The 18763-nt window shown below is 52.0% G+C and overlaps 1 protein-coding gene across 3 annotated transcripts; it reads right to left on the reverse strand.

Moving 5' to 3' along the window:
* Nucleotides 1-188: 188 nt before the first annotated feature.
* SIRT2 (sirtuin 2) lies at nt 189-18736 on the reverse strand. 3 transcript variants are annotated; one of them, XM_079759641.1, is made up of 16 exons: nt 18272-18736; nt 17369-17415; nt 14548-14596; nt 14163-14276; nt 10601-10642; nt 10342-10448; nt 10169-10225; nt 9343-9411; nt 4664-4793; nt 2615-2674; nt 2267-2322; nt 2008-2084; nt 1874-1925; nt 1214-1284; nt 1005-1071; nt 189-889 (listed from the first exon to the last, which is right to left on the reverse strand). In XM_079759641.1, the coding sequence occupies exons 1-16, from the start codon at nt 18285-18287 to the stop codon at nt 734-736; spliced, it is 1170 nt and encodes a 389-aa protein (XP_079615767.1). In that variant the 5' UTR covers nt 18288-18736; the 3' UTR covers nt 189-733. The 3 variants fall into 3 exon arrangements, with proteins under 3 accessions (XP_079615767.1, XP_079615768.1, XP_079615769.1); XM_079759642.1 differs by lacking the exon at nt 17369-17415 and having other exon boundaries at nt 727-889; nt 18272-18734; XM_079759643.1 differs by lacking the exons at nt 17369-17415; nt 18272-18736 and adding an exon at nt 15055-15118 and having other exon boundaries at nt 727-889.
* Between the last annotated feature and the right edge of the window lie 27 nt (nt 18737-18763).

Here is an 18763-nt window from a genome sequence, read left to right on the forward strand (position 1 = left end):
ACAGGGCTTTGGAGGACGGAATCCTGATGATTGGAAGTCCAGGGGTAAGAGCCTCTTGGCACCCCTCGCTCTATTTCTCACAAGAGCCTGTAGATGTCATGGTTTCCGTAAGTGGCCCAAGATCTCACCCCCTCCCTCAGCTGCTTCCCTGCGAGCCCACAGAAAGCAACAGCGAGGCCAGACAGCTGACAGTTAGTTTTTGTTTTTAATTTGTCTCCAATAGGCAACATCATCTGCCCATTCCGCATGGGAACCGGGTCCTGAGTGAAGGCAGCCCAGCACCCACGTTGGGAACTGGAGGCAGGGAGGTGGAGGTCTGCAGGCTCAGATCCCCCCATTTGATGAGTTATGTTAAATTTGTCTCCTTGGCCACAGGCCCCTGGGAGCAGTTAGAGCATGTGGGCCCTACGCCCTGTCCTGGGACAGTTAGACATCTGGAGGCCCCTCGGTCTCCCAGGGAGCAGTTAGACATTAGGGAGGTTGATCCTTGCCCCTGGGGTGGTTAGAGGCTTCGGGCTGTTAGAGATGGGCGGCTCATGCCTCAGCCCCAGGAGATGTTAGAGATTTGCCAGGGTCAGGGGGGCTGGGACCCCAGTTTTAGGAGGGAGTGGTTATGAGACTGAGGGAATGCTCTGAGCTCCCCAGACAAAAGCTGCAAGTTAGGGAGGACCAGGGCTGGTTGGGGCTCAACTGCCCCGAAGGAGCCGGGTATCCTGCCTGGGAGGCGCAGGTGTCACTGGGGTTTCTCCCCCTCTGTGGTCCTGGCCTCCTCCTTGGGGGGAGATGGGGACTTCCTGGGGGAGGCTGACGTGGAGGGGTTGGGGCTCCCAGACCCTGACTGAGCGTCAATGCTGGCATGCTCCTTCCGGACAAGGTCTTCTAGCTCCTTCTGCAGGGGACAATGTTTCCAGGAGTCAGAGGTCACCTCATGGGGTCAGAGGACCCGTGGGGCAGGGGTCTAGGGACTGGGCTCAGGGAGGGCTGGGGTGGCCCAGGCTCCTCACCTTCCATCCGAGGAGGTCGGCAAGCGCCAGGCAGCCCTGGTCGCAGTCACCCAGCCAGGCCACATCCCTGTGGGTGAGTGAGAATCAGATCTCCCAGGCTTGCCCCAGGCCCCTGCTAGCTCTGCCCCGTCTGTGTGCCTTCATGCCCTCCCCCCACCTTGGACCTGTCCCTCGAAGGCTCCACCCCCCACAGCAGATCCAGGCCTTACCTGTAGGCCTTCTTGGAGTCAAAGTCCATGCCTCCCCCGAGGCCCATCATCATTCCCAGGAAGGGGTCAGTCTGCAGGGAAGAGGAAGTATGAGGAGAGATAAGAGCACTGGGTTTGCACCCCAGCTCTGTGACTTTGCTTAAGTGACCTGGCTTCTCGGAATCTCAGTTTCCTTATCTGTAGTGGGGATGATCATCGAACCCACTCCTAGGGCTGTACTGTCGGTGGGTTAACCCAGGGAAAATGCTTACAACAGCGTCTGGCACGTGGCATGTTTTGCCTGTTGGAAGAAACATTACCCTCCAAGAGGAGCCCAAAGCTGGTGACTCTGAGGACACTGAGAAGGCCCTGGCTCCAGCTGCCCTGACACTTCAGTCCCAGGAAGTGTTTTGGCTTCAGTTGCGTTGAGTTGGGGTTATGTCACTTGCTCAAAAGGGTTCTGAATGACCCAGAGCCTGTGGGATTTTAGAGTCAGGGCAGCCCAGAACTTAATCCCTCTGGATTCTGGAAAACCTGGTCCAGAGCTGAGGGGTCTGAGCTACTGGGTTCCCTAGAGACCCGTCCCATCATTCCGAGGCAGCCAGTGGGAAGGAAGGGGGACCCATGTGAGGATCAAGCAGGCAGGGAAGAACGAGAAGATGTGAATAAAAGCCGACTCACCTGGCCCGTTTTTTCCTTGTTGATGAGCAGGCGTGGGGTAGAGAGGGGTGCCCTGGGAGGATGGCGAACCGAGTAGTGAGGACCTGTCCTGGCTCCCCTATCCCCAGCACCCCTCAGCCCAAACCCCAACCTACTTGCTGATGAGGGATGCAAAGGGCTGCACCTGCAGGGAGGTGCCCATGATGATGAGCAGGTCCACCTTCAGGAAGTCCTGTGAAGGGGGAGTGGCCATGGCCATGAGGGTCCCACCCTCAGCTGAGGCCGAGCCCCTCCCTCCCCGCCCCAGTCCCCACTGCAAGCCCACATCCAGCTAGCTGAGGAAGGGACCCTCCCCAGGGCAGGGTCCAGGCTGTCCCCGTGGGCTGAGCACAGGGTGGTGATGGAGACACTTACTGACTGAATGCAGGAGAAGAAACGCGCTGGGAGGTTCTCACCAAAGAAGACGATATCTGAGGTGGAAACGGATGGACAGACAGACAACACAGGACAGAAAAAGACAGTGAACAGGGGGAGGCAGAGTACAGGAAGGAGCAGAAGGCAGACCTTAGGGTTGGGTGGGGTGTAGAGCAGCAGGGACAGGCCAGGGTATAGAGCCCTCTCCCTGGAGAGCGGGGGACAGGTGGGTGGATGGCGACTATGGCCTTCTTGGGAAGGGGTTAGTGGGGTGGGGTGTTTCCAAGTCGGCATTAGATTTGGGGCAGTCCAAATCTCCCTCGGTTGGCCCCTGGCCCCAAGGCTCACCAGGCTTCACCACGCTCTGACAGTTCTCACACTTGGGAGTCACCTCGGAGAAGATCTTCTCTGGGTGTGGAGAAGGGGAACAGGAGAAGGAGGTGAGAGGCTCTGGGCTGGGGCTGCAGCCTGCCCTGCCACCTCCCCTGCCCCTTTCTTCACCGTCCACACAAACACACCTCAGTCACCAGGGAACCTCCTGGGTATCGGCCCTGCTCAGAAGGGACCCCCCTTCTCAGAGAACTGCCCCTCTCCTCCCCCATGCCCCAGGAGTCCAAGGGTGGCTCCCAGCAACAGGCTTAGCTACTGAATGAGAGTCAACAAATGAGCAGACACTTGCTCCTAACAGGGGACACTGGACTCCCCAACTCCCGACCTGGGGAAACTGGAGTCAAGAGTGAAGTTCTGTCTGTGGGTCTTTGAGGGCAGCCCTATTTCCTCCTGGGTCAGAGAGGCCTGGTGGTCCCAGGCCTGGTGGCAGAACAAGAGGGAAGAATATGCAGATGATCCTGGGATGGGGAGAAATCTTTAGGCACACTTGGGTTCTGTGACGGACTCCCCCACACACCATACTGTGACTATCATGCTCCTTATTGCTTATTATTATTATTTTTTTTAGTATATTTTTATTGATTTCAGAGAGGGAGAGGGAGAGACAGAAGCATCAATGATGAGAGAGAATCATTGACTGGTTGCCTTCTGCACACCCCACAGTGGGGATTGAGCCCACAACTCAGGCATGTGCCCTGACTGGGAATCGAGCCAGCAACCTCCTGGTTCATAGGTCGACACTCAACCACTGAGCCACGCTGGTCTGTCTCCTTATTGCTTATTAAGAAAACTTGAAAAGCATTCTGTCACTTGCAACCCATAGAATCCTAGCTCGTTCATTCAACTATTCATTCATTTCTTTGGCAAATATTTAGAGAACTGTTTTAATGTCTGTCATTTATCTTAAAACATTTCTGCATTGACAATATCCTATTTTGTGGGTGCTGCATGAGATATTGCTGTAAGTGAACATAACGGGATAATGTTAATTGTATATCATCCCCAGCTGCATTGTAGCTGGGCTGTCCAGGCCTCCTCACCCCAAGGATGGTCAGCTGGCATTTTATCAGGGGCCTACTACAAGTGTTGTCCTTATCTCCTCTGGACACCAGAGGCTTTGTGAAGTCAGCATGAAGAATGGCAGAAGTGGGTTTTCATGGGTGAAATAAGTGACTTCTTAATTCACACAGTGGATGTCAGAAATAGGCTCTTGCTGTATTCAAGAAATGTGGGTTGGCTGAAAATTTTTCCTCCTTTTTTTTGGACCCTCTACCCTAACGTGAATGGGGACTATGACTTTAGCAAGCCCTGTAATCTGCACTTCTAGGGGCAGCCCCAGTCTTCAACCCTGACCAGGCCTGTGTTCGGCTTCACACTCCATAGATTCTGCTCGCCTGAATTCATGGGCTAATTGAGTCCTGTGTTTCTCGTACAAGTGCTGTCCCATATGGTCATCATAGCAGATATGGCTTTTTACATTTAAATGAATAAAATTTAAAATTTAGTTCCTTGGTCTCACTAGCCACATTTCAGTGTTCAGCACTCACGTGAAGCCAGCGGCTGCCATACTGGACAGTGCAGAGATGGGAGGTTTCCCTCATCTCAGAGAGTTCTATTGGACTTTCTGCTCTTCTGAGAACTTAGTTCCAGCTGCCTTGATGAGCACCTCATGTGCACTAGGGTCAGAGCCCCTCAAAGGGCAAAGAGCTAGGGTTTCATGACGTCACGGGAACAGGCGGTGTGACCATTTGGGGGCTCTGCTACATGTCCCTGTGTGCGGCTGACCCGGATCTGGAGTTTGCATCCATAACCTGGCTGTGAGGTAGTGTGGGAGCAATGAACCTCATTGTCACCTCAAATCTTTGGAGGCTGCCATTATCTACTAGAAAGAGCCACAGAGCTGTGCAGGGCAGAACAGGTGCCCACTGGGGGAGGCCCTGTCTCTGGAGCTGAGCAGTGGGCAGCGGGCCGAAGGCCTGCCCTTAGGGATGACCTTCAGCCCCTCACCTTTCATCCAGCTGAGTGTGTACTCCTGCCGGCAGAGGGGGCTGATGCAGTGCGATGTGTAGAAGGTGCCATGGGCCTCCACTAGGTCCTCAGGCTCCAGCCCTGCCACTCGCTCCAGGGTGTCTATGTTCTGGGTTGAGAGATGGAGGGAAGAGGGTCAGGAGTGAACCCCACACTTCAGGAGCAGAAGGCAGAGCAGGGAGTTGTAGCCAAGAGAAACCAGTGGGACAGGGAGAGAGAAGGTAGGGAAAGCAAGGGGCAGGGTGTGTCTAAAAAATTCTGTTTGTTCTGATGGTGCCACTGAAAGGGTAAAAGTCATAGATGCTTACAGGCCCGGGTCCAAACTCAAATGTGTATGAGCCCAGGCCCACGGCCACCACTAGCCCATATGGCATTTCTACAAATTCAGGCCACTTTGCTTCCCTTTTTCCGATCATTTGTTCTGTTGGAACCACACACCTTAGTGCCACCTACTAGAAACCTGTTGAAAGGATGTACAACGTTCCCATTGTAAACGGAGCCCCCTCAGACGTGGCGTTCTTGTGCGGGACCCAAACTGCACAGCTCTATGTGGCAGCCCTGGCCAAGCAGTAACAGAAATAAAAAACTCAGCGGGGCTATGTGGTTTTAATCACACTTTCCCAATTTAGCAGCCAGGTTTCTGACCGGTCTGTTTCACGGATAGAACCTTAACTGTATTCCTTTAAGACAAAGAAACTTTCCTTATTCACCAAAGACATTCTCTCCCACATACACATTTGTGCTCTCATCCCTGGAGCAGCTTTCATTTGCCTGTGAGGTCGGTGCCGACCGAGGACACTGGCAGATGTTCCAGAGACGGCCCGTCACGTGTGGCCCACAGCTGAGCCCACAAGGTTTCCTGGAGATGCCATGGACAACTGAAAGGTTCCTTTCAAGGGCAGATGGCCCCAACTGCTCTCTCCCCTCCCTGCCAGAAATCAGCTTACCCCCAAAACATGCAGACAAGAATCACTGTCCCCAGATTCTCTGCAGCTTTCTCCCTCCCCCTCTACTGGGAATCCCAGTTTGCCTTTGTTACTTGATTCAGCCTACTATTGACTCCCTTGTGCATAAGCAGTGTGTGTGCAAATAACTCAATAGCGTGCAGAATTGCCTGAATGCCTGTTATTCTTTGACGCCATGTATAATCAAGAAACAAAAACAAAGAACGAGGCCAACCTGTATGTATGGATAGGAAATGATCTCGCCACTATGTTAAAAGGCAAAAAAAAAAAAAAGCACAAAGGCAGCGTGTACAGGATGTGAAAAAAAAAAATTTGAATTTGTGTATCTGCTTGCCACAGAATGAGCCACACGAAAGAGCCAACGTCAGTGGCCTGCAGGAGGGAAGCTGGGGCTGGGCCCAAGGAAATTCTGTCCCAAAGGACAAGCCCTGAACCTGAGATGATACATAGCACCTGCACGTGGCCCCGGGGCCTGGCAGGAACTGGCCATGGAGAGGAGGCGTGCCCTGGGCAAGGGGGGCAGTGGCCACTCAACTCCAGCCAGCTCTTCTCCCAGGGAAAGCCACCCAGGATGCAGCTCTTCCCAATTTTTAGGATTTTCACCTGAAATCTGATTTTTAAACCTTGGTTCCCTTTTTGTTTTAAAACATTGTGTCCCTGTTAGACATATCACCAATGGCAGCTTTTAAAAAGCATGAAGCTGCTGTGTGGGTGTGGATATGGAAGAGTCTTTCAGACAAGGGGTAAGGTGAAAGAAAGCTAAGTTCAGGGAACATTTGAGATCTTGCTTCCATCATATGTTTGGCTTAAATAAATACTTGTAATAAAAAGAATGCACAAGTATGGCTGTGCGTTACCAAAATGCGAGCTGAGGTGGGAGACCAATGCATTGTGCTGACAAAGGATTTCCTTCTTTCAGCTGCCCAGGGAAAGAGAAATGAAGAGAGGCAAATAGCCGAAACCGGTTTGGCTCAGTGAATAGAGCGTGGGCCTACAGACTGAAAGGTCCCAGGTTCGATTCCGGTCAAGGGCATGTACCTTGGTTGCGGGCACATCCCCAGTAGGGGGTGTGCAAGAGGCAGCTGATCGATGTTTCTCTCTCATCGATGTTTCTAACTCTCTATCCCTCTCTCTTCCTCTCTGTAAAAAAAAAATCAATAAAATATATTTAAAAAAAAAGAGAGAGGCAAATAAAATGGTTGAAAGGAAGAAAGACAAGTCCAAACCCTATGTATAGTGCAAATGCCAATGTTTCAAAGAATGTGTTGCTGTGGCGATCAAGTGACTTAGGTGCACAGGGCAATTGTTCTCACATTTGAGTGGATACTTGTGCCTTTAGATAAAAACTGCATGATACGTCGCTTCAGAATTGCTGCGTCATCACAATTCAGAAAGAAGCGAAGACCATGTGTTCCAGGAAACTGGGTCAGTGACTCAAACAGTGGCTGAGATCAAGGAAGAGGGTGTTAAGTTTGAAAAAAAAAAAAAATGGTTTCATGAAATGTGAGAATGGAAAGATTTTTCCCCCACCTTTATCTATTTTAGGTAGTATGCCATTTTGAATATTATGTATAGTTAAATTCCATGCATTAAATATTGCAACTGGAGGGGAATGCCTGCAGAGTACACTGTGACCCCAGAATGTACTCATGTTGGCTCTCGTGTAAAAGCAGGAGGCAGCTGCCATACTTCCAGGGTCAAGGGCAGGCACGTTTGCCTCTGCAGAGCTGGGAAGTGAGCCCGCTGAGCAGCTCTGATGGGCACTTTGTCCTGGGCCTGGGCTTCTCATGCTGGAACCCTGTGATCTCATCCTGTCTGGTGAGTTTAAACATTGTTTATACGCTGCCCCTCCGGCTTGAGTCTAGACTCCCGTGTCCAACCATCTGTCCATATCCACACGTGGCATCTCAACCTCAATAGGCCTCAAAGCAAACTCCTCTTCTGCCCCCACCCCCACAACCTCCCACCATCTCAGTAAAAAGCAGCAGTGCCCAGGCTGAGAGCTGGCCAGTCATCCTTGACTCCTCTCTCTCATGAATCATTTCACATCCAATCCATCAACAAGTCCTGTTGGTTCAAGTTCAAAATGGATTCATAACCTGCCCCTTCTCCCCTTGACAGCCCCCACCTGGCCCAGCCTCCGTCCTCTCCTGCTTAAGCCATCACAGCAGCCTCCTCCCTGGTCTCTGTAAACCCCTCCCCTCTGCGCCCACAGTCTAGCTCCTACAGGCAGCCAGAGGGACACGGATCTCATCCCTGCTTTGCTCAGAGCCCGCCTGTGGCACCATCTTGCTCAGGCCTGAGGCCCCTGGCACCTCCCTGACCTCATCTCCTCCATTCTCTCCTACTACTGTCTTCTTCGCTTACTCAGATCCAGCTTCTTGAACACATCCAATGTGGTCTCCCTCAGGATCTCGCACTGGCTGTTCCCTTGCCTGGAACGCAGTCCCCCCAAATAACCCCATGGTTCCTTCCCTTAGGTCGCTGTTTAAGTGTCTCAGTGAGGCCTTCCTGATACCTTGTTTACAACAACACTCCGCCCTCCACACACAGAGGTTCAGATTTCCCTTTCTGCTTAAACCTCCTCCACAGAGCTCTCCTCTGCCCCAGTACATAAACTACTCATGCATCTTGTCCATGGTCTCTCCCCACATTAACGTCAGCTTCAGGAAGGCAGGGAGTCTGCTGTTTGCTGCCAGCAGGGCCTGGCTCTCGGTTGACACTCAGTAAACATTTGTGACAGAAGCTGACAAACAGGGACGCTAGAAGGCCAAGGTGAGGAGTCCATAAATTACGCACGGAGGGCGCTGGCTCAGATGAGCCACTGCATCATGTCTGAGCCACATCCCGTGGATAAAGCTGACTCTCTGGGAAGAAAGGTCAGGTTTATCTTGAGCCGGGGCTACTCCTAGGAGGTGACTGTCCCCTTCCCCATCGCACTACCAGCTCTAGGCAGGAGCACCTGCACCCCATTAGCAAAATCTGGGCCTAAAAGAACTCATCCTCCCCCTGGTGGCAGTTTCTGAGGCTGCGGGCTCCAAATTGCCAGGTGCAGGAAGGAAATATTAGAATACCTATTTATATTCATGTGTTCTCTATTTTATAATTTGGGGTTCTGAGGTATAGTATAATTTATAGCATGCATGATATCATGCAATTTCAACACATAACCATAAAACAAAGGTAGAGGCCTACACATTTTTTACTGCTAGGGGTGTGAGATCCCAGAAGTCCAGGAGCCAACAAGGTGAGCCATCCTTGCCTGAGTACCCCAGGCTGAGGCCCTAGGCTCAACACCTGACATGTATGAACCAGGAACCCATAGCACATATGAGGCTTTTGTGCAAATTATAAAAAGATGCCCCTTTCTTAAGACACTACATCTGCCCACTAGGATACTGACATAGTGTACAGATTTTGTTAGATCCAGTCATTCTGGGATCATCTGCTGGAAAATCTATGAAATCTATGGTGTAAATGGTGTCCCCTCCCCTCAGGCACACGGACCTTTCTCAGTACATGTGGGATGGCTCAGAGAAGAGGAGTTCCCTGCCATGTCACCACAGGCCTGAGAGTGTGTAGCTGTTCTGGCCGGTCACAGGACACAGCGGCAGGGCCTGAGCTCTTACCACTGAGGCACCAGGTCGCAGGCAGCCTCCCTCCTCCTCCCAGGACGCCCACAGTCCCGCCTACCTGAGTGTAGCAGCGCAGGAGCAGGCCTTTCTCCTTCAACAGGCGGATGAAGTAGTGACACAGGGTCGGCTGGAGGGGAGCAATCACAACAATGACGACAGTAACAGAGAAGGCTCCCCACATCGCCACGTGCCGCTCACGGTTCTGGGCCCTGTGCCTGTTTTATCTCATGGAATCATCCCATCAACCTTGTGAGGCACAGACCATCATTATCCCCATTTCACAGATGAGGAAACTTTAGCACATGGAGGCTGGTTATCTTGCCAAAGTCGCACAGCTGCCAAGTTTAGAGTTGGGGTTTGTACAAAAGCAGCCTGTCTCCAGAGACTGGGCTTTTGTACATATTGGTAACTCATTTAAGCTTCACAACAACCCTTTTCAATATTATCAGCTTCATTTTACAAATGGAAAAACTGAGGCTCAAGATCAAAAGAGCAGGGAGCCCTCGCTGGTTTGGCTTAGTGGATAGAGTCTTGGCCTGTGGACTGAAGGGTCCCAGGTTCAATCAGGTCAAGGGCACATACCTCAGTTGCCAGCTCAATCCCCAGCCCTGGTCAGAGCTCATGTGAGAGGCAACCAATCAACGTGTTTCTCTCACATGGATGTTTCTCTCAGTCTCTCCCCCCCCCCCCCCTTCTCCTCTCTCTAAAAGTCAATGGAAACATATCCTCAGGTAAAGATTAACAACAACAACAAAGAGCAGGGAATGAGGGGTCAGGAGTCAGCGCCCATGTACTCAATGACCAGTTTGTATTTGCCCAAGTGGCCCTTCCCATGCCTGCTGCCCACCAACCTTTCCTGTCCTCCCTGGCAAAAAAGAGCTCACCTTGAATTGGCCAGGATAGAGTTCCTTGGCGAGGGCAAAGAAGGGCTCTGGATGTTTCTGTGGGAGAGAGAGTGAAAGGCAGGTGGGCACCCAGATGCCCCTGGTGACAGGAGAGCAGATGACCCCATTCCATCCCCTGTTCCCGTCATTGCAGACAACCTCCCTGCACATACCTTGAAGTAGCCAATCTCAAAGATGGCCTCTGGATAGGGAAGATGGTACTTTTGCAGGTTGGCATAGAGGCCCGTGGATGGGGAGCGGAAGTCAGGGATGCCCGCGGCTGGGGGAGGAGGGGCAGGGAGCAATCCATCAGGGACTTGGGCCCCATCTATACCACAGTGACCCTTCCAAATGAGGGCCTAGACATGGCTCCCCCCCCCCCAACCGGCCCCTGGAAGGGGCTCCCCCAAACCAGGGGGAGGGGGCACTTACCCGTGGAGATTCCAGCTCCCACCAAACAGATGACCCTGCGACCTGGAAGAGAGGGGTTTATGCATCATATGACATGGTTTGCTTGGCCCCAAAATAACACCATCTATCACAGCCTTTGACACTGTTCCCTTGGTCCCAGGCCCTGGGGCAAACATTTCAGATGCATGAATGGTCCTCCCAACCATCTTGAGGCAGGTGGTGTTAATATCCCCATTTTACAGATGAGGAAACCAAGGCTCAGAGCAGGGAAGCAGTCACACAGTTGACTGGTGGAAGAGCCAGTATGGGGACAGAGAATCTGTTTGAAATTATACCAACTTAGTCGAGAAAAGGCCACTTGTAGAGAAGCTTCTGCCCCTAACTAGACCTAGACACACCTAGATCTTTTTTAAAAATATGTTTTTATTGATTTTAGAGAGAGAGGAAGGGAGAAGGATAGAGAGATAGAAACATCAATGAGAAACATCGATTGGTTGGTTGCTTCTTACATGCCCCCTATTGGGATCGAGCCTGCAACCCAGGCATCTTCCCTGATCGGGAATCGAATGTGGTGACCTCCTGGTTCATGGGTCAATGGTCAACCACTGAGCCACACCAGCTGGGTGAGACAAAACTAGATCTTTTTAAAAAATATGTATATTGTTATTGATTTCAGAGGCGAAAGAGAGGGAGAGAGATATAGAAACACCAGTGATGAGAGAGAATCATTGATTGGCTCCTTCTGCACACTCCCTACTGGGGATTGAGCCTGCAACCCAGGCATGTGCCCTTGACTGGAATCAAACCCGGGACCCTTCAGTCCGCAGGCTGACGCACTATCCACTGAGCCAAACCAGCTAGGGCCAAAATTAGATCTTAATGAGGAGGCTAGGGTTGAGGGTTCCTCCCAGAAGAGTTATTGGTTATTGTAAAAATCTCTGGCAGGACCTCATCTTTTGGACACAATCCTGAATCCACCTATTTCTACCATATTATACACATTTCTTTCCTCTGTAATCAAACACACATTAGTCTGGCAATTTCCAGGTGAAGACCAAAGATTTGCCACTCTCAGACCTGATGAACAGGAGAGTGGATGACAGACTCAAATCCTGGCTCTCCTGCTCACCAGCAGGGCGTCTCAGTTCAGATCCCTACTCTGACTTCAGTTTCCTGCTGTTAAATGGGCATATTTACAGTACTGACTTCACAGGGCTGTTGAGAGAATGAATTTACTCTTTGGGCAAACACTATACAGTTGACCCTTGAACAATGTGGGGGTTTAATAGAGATGACCCCACCCCCATCCCAGCATGTTGAAAATCCATGTATAACTTTTGACTCCCCTAAAACTTAATTACTAATAGTCTACTGTTGACCGGAATCCTTACCTATAACATAAAGAGTCAATTAATACATATTTGTATGCTACATGTATTACATACTGTATTCTTTTTAAAAATATATATATTTTATTGATTTTTTGAGAGGGATAGAGAGTTAGAAACATCGATGAGAGAGAAACATCGATCAGCTGCCTCCTGCACACTCCCTACTGGGTATGTGCCTGCAACTAAGGTACACGCCCTTGACCGGAATCGAACCTGGGACCCCTGAGTCCACAGGCCGATGCTTTATCCACTGAGCCAAACCGGTTAGGGCTACATACTGTATTCTTATAAAAAAGTATGCTAGAGAAAAGAAAATTATTAAGAAAATCATAAGGAAGAGGAAATACATGTATAGTATTTATTGAGAAAAATCTGCATATATGTGGACCCATGCATTTCAAACCTGTGTTGTTCAAGGGTTAACCTGTGTATATGTTTGCTATTACTCTTGAGTCAATTGTATTACATTTCTTGAGATCCATGATTCGTATACCTATAAGCACTTTGTTCCCCTATATTTACCAGCTTTCAGAAAAAAAAGATAGAAAGACATGACAGGGGTCGAATCGTTTCACAATAGCCCAGTTGCCTCTTTAGCTACTGGCTGGCAGGCAGCCCTGCCATGCAGCTCTGGCATCTGCTCATCAGCTGATGGGCAGACACAAGTGAAGCCCTGTGAACCAGGCACCTCTGGGGTATCCTGTCCAAAGGACAGCAGCGGGGGTGGGGGTGGGGCGATGGGGGGAGGAGCCTGTGCTCTGGATTCACAGGGCCTGGGGTCGAGTCTTGACTCTGCCTCTAACTAGCTGTGTGACCCTGCACCAAGTCACACCTCTCTGTGCCTCAGTTTCCTCCTCTGTCCAGATCACTCCAGTAATGACCTCACAGGCATAATGATGTGAAAATCAAATGAGAGGAAGCCTGTCAAGTGCTTGGCCCAGCACTCGGCAAACAGTGAGGACTCAATTAACTGTTATTATTTATTATTATCCCCTCATAGGCCCATTATCCTAAAATCCAGGTGCAGGAGGACGGAGGAACACTGTAGCCACACTGCCCACCCACCCGAGCCAGAAGCTGGCCATAGCCAGCTGCCTGGCCTATCCAGGAGAGGGAGGCTCAGGGTGGCAGCCTGGCTACCCGAGGAGGGAGCCGGCAGCAGCTGGAAGACAGGGAGACTGGAGAAGATGTCCTCAACAAAGGTCTGTTCAGGACCCTCAAAGGGTTGATTGTTCTAGTTGAGGACTGCCGAGGGCTTGGTTTCTCAGACTCGGGTGACCTCAACTCATAGCAAGAAATATAAACTACATGGTGACCCAGTAAAGAGGCACTTACACACCACAGCTGAAAGAAGCTTCCTGTAATATTTAATAATCATAGGAAAGACTTACACAGCTCTTGCTATACTCCATGTCCTATCACAGGCATTTACATTTTTATTATTTTTTAAACACGTAATAACTCTATAAGGAAAGACTATTATCATCTTCATTCTATCAAACAGGCCTGGCCAATCAGAGTGCAGTCATTAGTTCAGCGACGGAGATGTGACCCAGGTCTGTGACCCTCTGTCTCAATCAGAGACCTGGCGATTAGTTTGGTGTAAGAACGTGACCCAACCTGCACCAACTGAAGCCAATCTCTGCTCTTTTGCTTGAACCAGGTGTCCTCAAACTACGGCCCGCGGGCCACATGCGGGTGTTTTTGACATTTTGTTTTTTTACTTCAAAATAAGATATGTGCAGTGTGTATAGGAATTTGTTCATAGTTTTTTTAAACTATAGTCCGGCCCTCCAACGGTCTGAGGGACAGTGAGCTGGCCCCCTGTTTAAAACGTTTGAGGACCCCTGGTTTGAACCACTGGGAGAAAGAGGCTCTCTTCAGTGGGAGCTGCGAGGCCGGTGGAACTTGCATGTGGAGCTGCCAGGAGCTACCTTTACCCCAACACAGAAGAACCGGTGCCAGAGAGGGTGACGATTTTTGACAACATGGAAGCCCCTGGACCCAGGCCATGCTTCAAGCTGGATTTTAGTTAAGGGTTGAACAGACTCCTTTTTTGGTATAAACCAGTTTGAATTGGGTTTCTTGTTACTTGCAGACAACAGTTGTGAATAGTTCCAGTAGCCGGGGGCTGAGAAGTCACTTGGGGCCAGGAGGGGGGCGTGGCCCAGTGCAGGAGGGGAAGGACTTACAGCGCTCACTCAGCATGTAGTGGGCCACCCCTTCCAGGGTCAGGTTGTCCAGCAGACGCTCCTTCTGGGAGCCTAGGCCCAGCGTCTGGGAGAATAAATTCCGCAGGAAGTCCACTGGCCAAGAAGAAGAGAGACAGCAGTGGGCACTCAGCCTGGGTGCACAGAGGCCCAGAGCACCCTGCCCCAGCTCAGGGATCCCCTGCCTTCCCCCAACTCAAGGCTCCATGCTGGATCCAGCCAGGGGGCCCCAGGCGTTGGCTCTGCACCCATTACTACATACCTGAATGTCATCCCTGATGGAGGTGAGGGGTATCACCCAGACCCCTGCCCTAAACCGCCCCCACCTCAGCCCCCGCAGAATGAGGCTCCTGAGGAAGATACTCACTCTCCGCTTCTCCACCAGCTGCTCCTTCCTCAGTGTCTGAATCTGAGTCCTGAAAGGGGTGGGGGTAGGGTGGCCGGGCCCAAGAAGTGGGATTAGGAAGTGGGGGGTGGGGTGACACCCCAGTTTTGGGAAAGGCTCTGGGTTGGGATATGGGCCCAAGGAAGTGAGGGGCTGTGGTGCAGGGACAGCTCTGGGGGCCAGTGTGTGGGCTCTGGGTCAGGGTGCCTGCACTGGGGACATGGCCTGTCTCTCCCAAGGAGTATAATCTCATATGAGTGACTTTGCTTTTCTGAGTCTCAGAGCTCCTCATCTTGGAGATGGATGTCAGAGGACAGCTACCTCAGTGGGCTATTGTGAGATGAAATGTGTTAATCTATGCGAGGTGCTTAGACAGCTCTGACTATTGCTTTTTCATGTGCCAAATCCACATTCTCCCCTTGCATCCCCTCTTGTCCCCTGTAGCATGCACCTGCCGCCCCCTCCCAGCACCCCTGCAGCCCTCCTCACCAAAGTCACTCCATAATGATGTAATAATGCCAGTGAAAACACTTCGGTCCTCACCCTCTGGTCATCAGCCCTCCTGCTGGAGACCCCAGTTACTGCTGGAGACCCCAGTTACTGCTGGAAACCCCAGTTACTGCTGGAAACCCCAGTTACTGCCTTTCCAACCCCTCCATTTCCTTATCCACGCCTCCCCTTAGCCAGGCTCCCAAACTGCAGATCCTGGGCCTTGCCTGCTTTCTCTCTCCACCTTCCCTGCGATACCTGCCTCATCCATGCCAATGGCCTTGGTCCAGTCACTGATGATGCCACCTCTCTGATCCAAGGTTCCCTTGGCCTCCTGGATGCCTGTCTCTGAGAGACCCAAGGCTCCTCACTCCCACTGTGTCCCACACTGGCCTCAGCATCTTCCCCAAACCTGTTCCTCTTCCTGGCCTCCATCTCCCAGTTTGCCAGAGGCATCCAGCCGTCCTCCCCTGCCCTCCTGCCATAATGTGTCCCCTCTTCAGTGCTCCACCTGGTCCAGCCCGTCCTCTTCCCTTGGGGGCTCTGTCCCAGCCCCCTACCTAGGCTCCCAGCCTCAGTCTCCACCTCGGATCTACCCACTACCCTCCATGTGATGGCCTGTCTGGGCTGGCCCCCTCCCCTCCACTTCACCGGCCCTTCTCTTTGGTGTCTTCCAGTCTGATAATCTCATCACCAACATCTACAAGGCCCACCATGATGTCAGCTCCACAAGGCAGGGGTTTTTCGTGTTCACTCCTGGATGTCAGCACCAAGAATAGGGTCTGGCACCCGGCAGGAGCTCCACTGAAAGAAGGAATACCTGTGTGCTAGACCAGGGCCGGGCCCTGCAATGGTGAAAACAATTCTGACCAACTCACTCTCCTGCTTGAAACCCCTTCCCCCTATCACTCTGAACGTGAAACTCATCATTTTCTCAGAGCTTGGTCATATCATAGCACAATGCTGCACCTTGCACCTTCTGCAGAACAAGATACTAGAGACCCACCTCATTCTTCTAAGCAGCTGCATAGTGTTGCATTGTAAGGAGGCCCATAGTTCACTTAACCTGTCTACTGAGAGCCACTTGGGCTGTTCCAAGTTTTGCCCCATTATGGACAATGCTGTAATTTAAGCCCTCGAATCTCTCTCTTTGAGACTGAGGATCCTTTTAAACATTAAACCCCTTTCTCTGACAATGGCCCTACTTTGGGAGCCAGGCGAGGGAGAAGCCCTGGGCTGACAGGAAGCCCTTGTGCTTCCTCTGCCGTGCACCTGCGAGGTGCTCTGATCACGGCTTCTGCATTGCCTACAACTGGCAGCCATTTGGCTGCTGGGGGTGGGGATGGAAGCCTGCAGACAGTGAGGCTCTGTGGAAGGACTCAAGGGCCCTGCCCAGCATGTGGGAGCTAGAGGTGTTCGCAGGGCGTTCAGGCCTCTGTGTCTACCTCTCACCGAAGCATCTGGAAGGCAGTGTGAGCGTGCTGTGGCTTGCAAACCCTTCCCAGCTCTTCTGGCTGAGGGACAGAGGAACAGGATACTTAACAACTATGCCTCAAAGTCCTCGTCTGTAAAATGGCCACAATAGGCCTCGACTCCCACAGGAATGCTGGGAAGATGAAATGAGATGATGCCCATAAAGCACTAAGCAGAGTTACCCCGCTGAAGTACTCAATAAATGCCAGCCATGCATACAATTAGCTGCCCACCCCCGGTCACCACCTACTGAACACATAACCCTCTTCCAGGCTGCCGGGTCTTTGCACTAGCTGCACCCTCTGTGTGGAACACCATTTCTCACCTTGCCTAAGAAAATTCAAAGTCACTCTTCACTGCAAATGTGTCCACCTCAATCTGACTCCTAGACTAGCCCCTCCAGAGAAGGGACTGCCTGGAATATTTGTGACCCCACAAAGTTTCCTTGGGCTCCCACAGTGCCCCGAGCTATTTTCATAATCACCCTGTAGGGTCACTTTCTAGTCACGTGTCCAATAGGTCCATGAGTTCAGGGACCAAGTGGGATGCCTGTCTCTTCCAGGAGCAGCATAAATGAGGTTCAGAAGGGACTGGGGGGTGGGGAACAAGGAAAGAGAAAAGTTCAGGAGTGCAGGCCTGGGGTTGAGGCTGCACACCCTTCTCTGATAGCCCTCAGAAACCACCATTCCCCAGGAAGCTGAACTGGGAGGTGGGGGCGAGGGAATGGGGCTATGAGCTGAGGGCCCTGGGGTAACTCTCCCTTCTGTCACCTCCCCCCAGGGGAGTGGGGTGTGGGAACAAGTCCATCTCTCTCCTTCCCTCCACCCTTCCCCCATCTCACCTGAGCCTCCTGCACCTTCCCTGCCTGGGTCTCCAGAGGGTCAGAGGCTGGGGGAGGAGGGGGAGCAGATGTGGTTACAGTGGGGGGGATGATTAAGGAGTTATGAAGGGCTTCAAGCAGGGGTCTGGGGCAAGAAGACCCACCAAACTAGCTATACTGGTGTACGGGGGTGGAGGTAAAAATGCAGTAGAGGGAGGGAGAGGGTGGGGAAACGCAGAGTGGAGAGTGCTGGGAGGAGAGGTGGTTAGTGAGGGACAAAGGAGCTGAGACATGAAGACTTAGTAGAGGGAGGAGAAAGTAAAGGATTCAGGGCATGGAGGACACCTTAGGAGGAATTAGGACGGACATAATAGTGTGTGTGTGTGTGTGTGTGTGTGTGTGTGTGTGTGTGTGTAGGGTTAGGTTTACAAACAGTGGTAAGTTTAGAAAGGAAGAGAAAAGGTAAGAGATACTCGGACTGGAAGTGAGAGGAGGTGCGGTGAGAATGGTTTGTTTTGGGGTGGTGGCGGGGCACAGGAACTAGAGGGAAGAGATAGGAGGGAACACCAGGGGTCCCCTAGCATCTTACAATTCCCCCCTAACAACCAGGTACCCTTAGCAACCGGGACAGCAACAACCTAAGTCTTTAGCAACGAGGGTCCTTGGCAACCAAGGTGCGAGAAACACCCGAAGATTAGTAACTTGGAAGACAAAGCAAACGGACCCTTAAAACCTCGCGACCCAGAAACCCACCAACCTAGCCATATAGATAACTTAGCAACGGCCCCAGAACCCCACTCCTCCCCAAACAGCCCCTATCTCCGGCCCCACCCCGCCCGCCCTCGGCCCGGGGGCCTGCAGATCTCAGGCCGGCCCCGGCGCGGCCCTGCCCTGCCCGACCCTCCCACCAAGGCCCCGACTCACGGTCCGGCTCGGCCATTAGCGTGGGGCGGGGGCCCTCGGGGCTGTCACCGACTGCTCGGCCCCGTGACGGCAACGGAAACAGTAGGGACAGCGACAGAACAGAGGACTACAACTCCCAGCAGCCAGCGAGGCCGCATACAGGCTTCCCCACAACCCCCGGCGCGCCCTTCTTAGGCAAGAATAAACAAACGAGCCCTCGCCGGTTTGGCTCAGTGGATAGAGCCTGGGCCTGCAGACCGAAGGGTCCCGGGTTCCATTCCGGTCAAGGGCACGTTCCTCCCCGCCAGGCCGTGTGCCGGAGGCAACCAGTCAATGTGTTTCTCTCACATCGCTCTCTCTCTGTCTTCCCCTCTCTCTTTCATTCTCTCTAAAAATCAATGGAAAACTATTCTTGGGTAAGGATTAACAACAACAACAACAACAACAACAACAAATAATAAAAAGAACAAACAAGCGAGGTCCTGACTACGAGTCCCAAAGTGCCCTGCGCTG

This window comes from Cnephaeus nilssonii, assembly GCF_951640355.1.
Source record: "Cnephaeus nilssonii genome assembly, chromosome: 20".
NCBI classification, from domain to species: domain Eukaryota; kingdom Metazoa; phylum Chordata; class Mammalia; order Chiroptera; family Vespertilionidae; genus Cnephaeus; species Cnephaeus nilssonii.

What these genes read in the sequence shown, in the direction of transcription:
- SIRT2 (XM_079759641.1), bottom strand. An exon ending in GGAAGGTGCAGGAGGCTCAG is followed by an intron (nt 14,597 to 17,368) that starts GTGAGATGGGGG and finishes CACCCCTTTCAG; the next exon opens with GACTCAGATTCAGACACTGA. An exon ending in GGGAGCTGGAATCTCCACGG is followed by an intron (nt 10,449 to 10,600) that starts GTAAGTGCCCCC and finishes CTCCTCCCCCAG; the next exon opens with CCGCGGGCATCCCTGACTTC.